Source organism: Pteropus vampyrus, unplaced genomic scaffold (assembly GCF_000151845.1).
Source record: "Pteropus vampyrus isolate Shadow unplaced genomic scaffold, Pvam_2.0 Scaffold292, whole genome shotgun sequence".
In the NCBI taxonomy this organism is placed as follows: Eukaryota; Metazoa; Chordata; class Mammalia; order Chiroptera; family Pteropodidae; genus Pteropus; species Pteropus vampyrus.
The window spans coordinates 160231-167897 of NW_011889073.1; the positions used below are offsets into that span (position 1 = coordinate 160231).

The window sequence follows — 7667 nt, forward strand, 5'->3', positions numbered from 1 at the left end:
AGGACAGCTGCTGCGGGCGTGCTCCTTCCAGCCCTCCCCGGGCCTCCAAGGCAGCTCAGAGGTGGCAGCCCTGCCCCCGCAAAGCCCCTGGGAGATCAGGACACCCACGGCCATGACGAGGGGAAGGCGAAGCCCTGCACGCAAAAGGGAACACGGGCTTGCCGGGGCACCGGGCCCTCCGTGCCTTCCCCACCCAGAAGTTCCGGTCCTGAGCAGACAGGGCTTCCTGGGAAGGGGCGAGCCGAGGGGCGATGGGGTGGACAACGGATTCGCGTCTCCTGGTGTTTTATAAAATACAGCATCTGACAAACGGTGTAACATGCACAGCTCCAAAACACCCCCTTAAAACACCCGCCATCCCGAACGACCTCCTGCTTTGCTGGCGACCTGCCCCAGAACAGCTTTGTGTTTTATTAGTTGATTTGCTTTCTTATGTCCTCAACTCTCTGCTCCTTCCCAGCCGGAGGGCTTGTTCTCGAACCCAGACCGTGAGAGGGAAGGCAGGGGAGTTGCTCTGCCAGACTGTATCTTTCAAATTCTGTCTGTCTTATGCCTATCCCGGTGGCTTTTGAGCTTCGCATTGAATAATATTTGCCTTGTTTTCTGGCCCCCAAGGAGTGAAGCATCTTAAGCGGAGCTGTGTGGGCTGTGGATGGGAAGAGAATAGGCTGGAATATGAAATCCTGTGGTGGGGGCAGGGCTGGGTGGGGTGGGGTGGGGAATGGAGGTGGAACATGGCTAATTTATACACTTTCTTCAAGTCTGCTCAGAGATGGCAGCCCTGCCTCCGACTTCCTCATATAAAACAAACCCCCGTTCACTGGCAGCCATCATTCTCTCCCCCTGAACCCTCTTTTATGTTTGTTCCTAGCTTGTGTCACCTGCTAACACATATATTTATTATTTGTTCATTATCTGTCTCTCATCGTCCCCTCCTCCCACACATGCTGCAATATAATCTCCTTGAGCGATGGACTTTCTCGTGTTCACTGCTGAATCTCCAGCACCTAGAACCATACCGGGCATAATGTCAACTCTCAATACATATTTATGGAATGAATGAATGAACTGAACTCCATAAACTTTCCCACTTAAATTGGTTTCACAATAAGGACCCAGTCTTAGTCTCACAAAATTATTCTGTGAGAGACATGTGATTTATTCATCCCATGGCTGCCAAGTGTACCAGCACGTGAGTGGTCCGTCGTGAGGCCTCGGCAGTGAAAGGCCTTTTCTTATATGGCCCATCAGGCTTCAGAACCACCTTTTCATCCACCACAGTGCGATGAAAGAAACCAGGAAGTAAATGCAGACGTCAACAATGAATTGACTGTGCAGAAATACAAATGTTATGGAACCATAGTCACCAAAGATGGCCTTGTTGCATCCGAAGGACTTAACTACGGAGTAAGTAGCAGAAACAGAAAGTTAGACTAAAGCACAGAAGATTTCTGGCGTTGGGGGGAGGAGGGTGGGCGGAGAAGTTGTTAGAAACCTAGCTGGAAGCTTGAACTAAAAATGGAAGGTCATCTTTTACCATTTGTTAGCCAAATATTCTTTCCCATGCTAGAAACATCCTCAAGCCAGTACTGGTGTCAACAGGTTATCCAAGTGTTATCTATCCATCCATTTCCATGGTAAATACTGTAAATATGGAAAAATAAGGCATTTCCGTTTGAATAATATGATTAATTTCTGTCCTTTGATGGCATTTTGCATAGTTTTAAAGATAACGGAACAAGGAATTGGCTGTACAAAAATGCAAATATTATGAAACCGTAGTCGCCAAAGACCCAATATTGCAGCCACGCAAACACTAAGGAGCAGCTAAGCAGAAATGGTGGCGTTTGAAAGCGTCCAGAAGTGCCCTAACCGAGCACGCCCTCCCTGCTGGAGTTTGGCTGGGCTGCATAGGGATCTCGTTACTTCCTTGAATCCTTCCAGTTTTGAGTATAGCGCAGATTCTCAAACTGGATCCCAATATATTCTTGGCTACTGGCTTTTAACTCCGTCTACATCCGCAAGTCTGGCTCGGCCCCACGACTCTGCTCTTGCCGGCTCTGCACTTGACTTTCCATTGGTGCTTCTTTGATTTGGGTTTCACGGCAGCCCCTAATCTCATTGTGTGCACTAAGTGGTAGAGTCTAGTGAGGACTTGACCTTGGTTTTTTGAAGTGTTCTTAGCAATTACATGCCCTGTTGTCGGCCAGTCCTTTTTGGGGCTATGTGGGATACAGCCATGCGATGTGAAAAGCAAACTGAATACTTGGCATGCAGTAAGAGTTTCATTTTTAAGCAAGTAAAACTGAGAACGAAAGATAATACGATGCATTTGGAGACATGCGTGATCGATGCCCTGCTGTCTATACTTTTGACATGGACGTTTGCTCACCCCTGGCAATAAAATATCAGCGCTTTCCTTACACTGGCAGCTGGCAGAAAGAATGACCTGGGGTGGAGGAGGTGATTCCAGCCTCAGGCCCTAAACAATGGGGGTGTTGTTTAGGAAAGAGGACGGGGAGGAGGGAAGGCACCGTGTGGGTAACCCACAGGCACAGGACTAGAGAGCTTGGACCTGGGGTCCTTTAGCTCCTCGGTGACCGGGTGTGCCGAGAAGGCCCTGAATGCACTTGCTGCTGTGGCCGCGACACGAGACACCTTTTCAGGGGGTGATGTGGAAAGGGGTTCAATATTGTGTGGTGTTTTCAAATAACTACCTAACTCTGTCTTCTAAAATTTGGTGCCCTGGGTTAAACCCGAGTCCCTATCCTCTGTCAGGGTTCTGGGGGAGAGGTGGGGGCATTTGTTGTCCTTAGGTTCGCTTCAGGGGAGGGAGAGATGCTCGTGGCCTTTTTTCTGCCATTAGGAGAGGTCGTGACTCCATCTAAGGACACGACCACCCCTGATACCAGCGTCTGCCCAGGGAATCCTCGATGTTGAAAGGTGAGTGAACGATGAGAACACAGATGTCTTAGAAATGCTGATGCATTCATTTCTTGGTGTCTGAGTTTTCAGGCTTAGACCTCACAGCACGCATGGCTTGTCTAAGATTTTAAGAGGAGAAATAAAAAGCGTTACCTAATTAGCCAGCTCCCGACTTCTTAGGCATCTGCTCTCTCATGCTAGTTACTGACTGCTGCCGGCTGTTACGCCACAAGCCTGGCTTAATTAGCCATTGGAATTGCAGCTGAATCAAAGTAGTCATTTAATTTTGAGGTTAACTGAATGCATGAAATTGAGGTTTCTGACAAAAGCTGAAAATTATTGATAAAAGAAAGCTAGGGGTCAGAGCCTCCACGGGCGCTGGACTGAAATCAAATTGAGTTTGAATTAAACGTTAGTATCTGCCTCTTCCATTCACTCTTCTCCTTTTTTTTCTGCTTAAAATTGTTAACGTTTTTTTTTTTGTAGTAATACAGTATGAATTTTTAACATAACCATGTGAATTTTTCATTAAAATGTTCAATCATTTCTTATTTAAGCGTGTCCAAAGTTATAAAAATCTCTTTTAAAGTAACCTATGCTGCATTAACCCAAAAGTAATCGTGGCACTTTAGATAAGACATTTATTCTACTGAAAATTTTAAGTACATAAGCAATAGCCTGATCGATAGATAGCAGGTTATTGGCAAAAATGTAAAGCACGGCTTTCTTTAAGGAGCGTGTCGCGTGGGATCACAGGGGGATGTTGAGATCCGATGAGTATTGTACAGTCCCCCCAAAACGGCAGATTCACTCATCCCAACCCGGTGCCTCCACCAGCATGAGGAGGGGCTCCAAGGTGGAAGCAATCAATGTACACCTTAAGGTTCCCCAAACTGACTCCGTGATGTAAGGCTCTTGCGTGGGCAGCTGAGAGTCATGTAACCTTTTGGCTCCTGATAGCGTTTCTCCTCTCATGAACATGTCATGTGTTTGACTCTGGAGGATTTCTTGGGCCAAGCATGGTACAGGAAGGTCCTATAGCCAATGGCTATTTATCAAGAGTATAAAAATCTGTGCTGTACTTTTTCTTTACCAAACGACTCACCGGTTTTCATTCATTGTACTCAGATCTTCCTTATCTCCCATGTCAAGTCCAGGATCCTTAGGCACTGCCAATGCTTCACAATACTCTGGTCTTAAAGTTGGCTCCAAAAAGTTGAATGACTCACATGAGAATTGTTCATTCATCGTCTGAGTTTCAGTTTAAAGCCTTTCTTGAAGTCCATAGAAGGTTTGTACTGAGATGTCAGCAATTTCCTTCACGACTTCACGGTAATAGTAATTAAACGCCATTTCAATGCCCAAACCAACGAATTCAGTGAGATGTCTGTGGATATTAGAGTCTTCATCTCTGAATACTGGTCCAATACAGAGAACCTTCTCAAAATCAGCACAAATACACATTTGCTTGTACAGCTGTGGGGATTGAGCCAGATTTGTATTATTAAAAAAAAAAATACGGCACAGTAAATACATTGGCTCCCCCTTCACTGGCAGCCGAGATAATTTTAGGAGTTTGGATCTCTACAAAACCCATGTCAATTAAAGTTTCTTGGACAAGATGGCGGGTGCCAGACTGGAGAGGAAAGACTGCCTGACTAGTTGATGTCCTAAGACCAATGACTCTGCCGCCTGATCCTGCATCCTGGTTGACAGCACGTCCTCCTTCCTCTTCTTCCACCTCAGGCCCAATGGCGTCATCCAGCTGCAGGGGCGAATGGGGGTTCAGCCAAACAGATCTCATGAATCTTTGAACGCGTAACTCTACAGTTCCCAATTTCCTGATTCACTTTTCTCGTGACAGCTTCTACATCTATGATTGTCTCTCTGAAGATGTGGCAGCAAATTTAACCATCTGCTTGCATGCATGGACCCTCACTGCCTCAGGACCCCGGCCATTAAACTGCTGCTCACACAGAACTAACAAGCACTGCTCCCCTTCGGCTCTGCCTGCATGAACCTTGCACACGCCGGAACAACTTCATCAGCTTTTCATTCTGTCAGATCGAAACAGAAATCCATCTGGTCTTCCTCGTGACTGTGTCATTGAAGATACTCCATATCTTTCTTTGGCATCAATTTCTGCCACATCCGTGATCTCCCAGGGCTTCTCCTGAGTCTTGCAGCTGGTGCTGGCTCTGGGCATCAGGACAATGGGATGGGGCAGTGGTCACCACCCTCCCTTGCAGGCTTCTGTAGGGCAGGCCCTCTGTTTCCCCTTCTTGACATTATAATCATTCACGATAAATCATGTTGACGGCTCAGGTAAAGACTTCTGGTGGGGGTCCCACTAGGCAGAAAGCATGGCTTCCTCAGTAAGAGGCTGAAACAGAGACGATGTGTCTCTCTAATGAGAGAGTAGCAACAGGAAAGCCTGAGATCAGCGAAAGACTTTTAGAATCCATTCAGAGCAGCTGGAGGAAGAGAAAAAGGCCCACCGAGGGTTGCATCGTGTCCCAAATTCATAAGTCGAAGTCCCGACCCCTGATATCTCAATCTGTGACCTTATTTGGAAACAGGGTCGCTGCAGATGCAGTTAAGATGAGGCCATGCTGGAGTGGAGCGGGCTCATAATCCAAGACGACTGCTGCCTTTACGAAGAGCGCCATGTGGTGAGGGCAAGGTGCCTACGAGGGAAGACGAAGACGATGAGAAGACAGACAGAATGCTGTCCGCAAACTAGGGGGCGCCGAAGATTGCTGGCAGACCACCCGCAGCTAGCGGAGGGGACGGAACGAATTTTCCTCCCGGCCTCCAGATGAAACTGACCCTACCAACACCCTGATCTTAGACTTCTGGCCTCCAGAACCGTGAGAAATAGATTTCTGTTGTTTCAGCCACCTAGTGTGTGGTGCTTTGTTATGACAGCTCAAGCCCTCTAGTACAGGGACAATATGAAAATGCAGAAAAGCAGCCACAGCCTTGGTAGATAAGAATTACATCAGGCTTTAGCTACCAATCGCAAAACCTAGACCCTGGACAAAGTGTACCAGTAAATAAGAATACATAACGTGGCTTGCCGCATACATGCCCCACTTAAGGTTAATGTATTCTGAGTGATTTAACAAATTTGGTTCACTTCCCACTGTATGACAGGCCTGTTCTCATGGTTCTGAAGAAGTGGATTCTTTGGAGCCAAGACTTTTGGGGATATTCCCAGGAACGGTCCCCTTTTGACTAAAAGCTTTAAAAGAGCTAGGCTCTCTTTCTTGTCTAACTATTCTATGAATAAAAATTATTACGTAGACATGGTGTTTGATAAATGCACACATACATAAAATCTTAAAAATGTTATAGCAAAACGTATAGTAGATACCGTCTTCACCATTTTACATGAGCTTCTGGTGTTTAGAGAAAGAAAACTCTGACAGAAGCATTCAGTCCTTACGACTTCAATTCAGTTAAGGAGGTATGGGCTAAGCATTTGCCGAGCACAGTGGGAATTACGCTGATGATATGGTACAGGGCTTGCCCTGTAGACTCTAACATTTTAGGGAAGAAGAGAAAGGGGCATGGATGTATGAAGCTTGTAGAGCAATAATTCAAATTTCGGATTATAGTCGTTAAAAAAAAAAAAAATTCAAGGGAAGTGTTCTGAGGGCCGGTTTGGCCACGTGTTAGTAACCATCGAAGCCGGGCGATGGCGCATGGCAGAAGTTGTTCATTATGCAGTTCTCTTTACTTTTGAATGTGTTTAATAATCTGCATCATAAAAAGCTTTAAAAAAATATTATGAGGGTGCATGGAAGAAAGAGATTTTGCATCGGTGTGGAAAATTGCTTCGAAATGGTTTCAAAGGAGAAGCGATAACTATGAGAAAGGTTTTAAAGATAGAGAGGATCTCAATGGGTGGAGATGAATAGGAGGAGAAGTTATTTCCCCCAGGAATTCCTTCTCGCCTCATCTCGTAAACTGGGCTGTGTCTTGATCGTTGGAGTCCACGGGGTACTGCACACGTGGCTCTGTCTGGCGGCGTGCGCTCAGCCCCCCCGATCCCGTGGTCACAGACCCACCAGGGAAATCCCACTGTGTGACAGGCCTGCCCTCATGGCTCTGCCAGAAGCTCCCCAGCTTTTGCAGAAGCTGCATCCCCCAGGTGCTACTGAGCCGAAACTGAACAAGAATTGTTTCAATTCAGCCGGTCTGGCTATATATTGGGGAAAATTTCAACTCAACCTGAATTTTTGGTAGGTCACTTTTTCTGAGCCTTTATTCCACCTTATTTTTTGAAAGCTATGTTCTCTGGGTAGAGAATGTGGGTTTGATAATTTCTTTCAGTACTTTAAAGATGTCAGTCCGTAATCTACTGGTTTGTATAGTTTCCGAAGATAAGTCTGCTCTGATTCTTGCCTTTGCTTGGTATCTGTGGCAGATATTGATCAGAAGATAGTCTTCTGACCCCCAACTGGAAGTAGGAGATCTCTAATTACATTGGTGTAGGATCCTGGTCCCCGGACTGTTTCCCCCCGCACCCAGGGATAACGGTGGTTTTGGTTTTGGTTATAGCTGTTTTATCTTTCCCACGATAACCATGCAACTTTACCTGTGCCCTGGGGATGACAAGTTTTGTTTTCCTTCCTCAAGAACTCAGGATGTTTATTCTGTGAGAGAAGACCCCTAAGCAAGGGGCAAAGCGTCAAGCTTCTTTCATAGTGGCAGCTGCTCTGCTTCCCAATGTCTGC

The 7667-nt window shown here is 46.3% G+C and overlaps 1 protein-coding gene and 1 pseudogene across 1 annotated transcript in view; both read right to left on the reverse strand.

Moving 5' to 3' along the window:
* Nucleotides 1–3653: 3653 nt before the first annotated feature.
* Nucleotides 3654–5131, reverse strand: LOC105302996 (annotated as a pseudogene).
* A 422-nt stretch (nt 5132–5553) lies between these two features.
* The window catches only part of FNDC1 (fibronectin type III domain containing 1), a 106382-nt gene continuing 104268 nt past the window's right edge, over nt 5554–7667 (reverse strand). The window contains exon 19 of the mRNA XM_011376308.1: nt 5554–5612. Within this exon, the coding sequence (XP_011374610.1) occupies nt 5554–5612 (59 nt within the window). The remainder of the gene's footprint in view (nt 5613–7667) is intronic.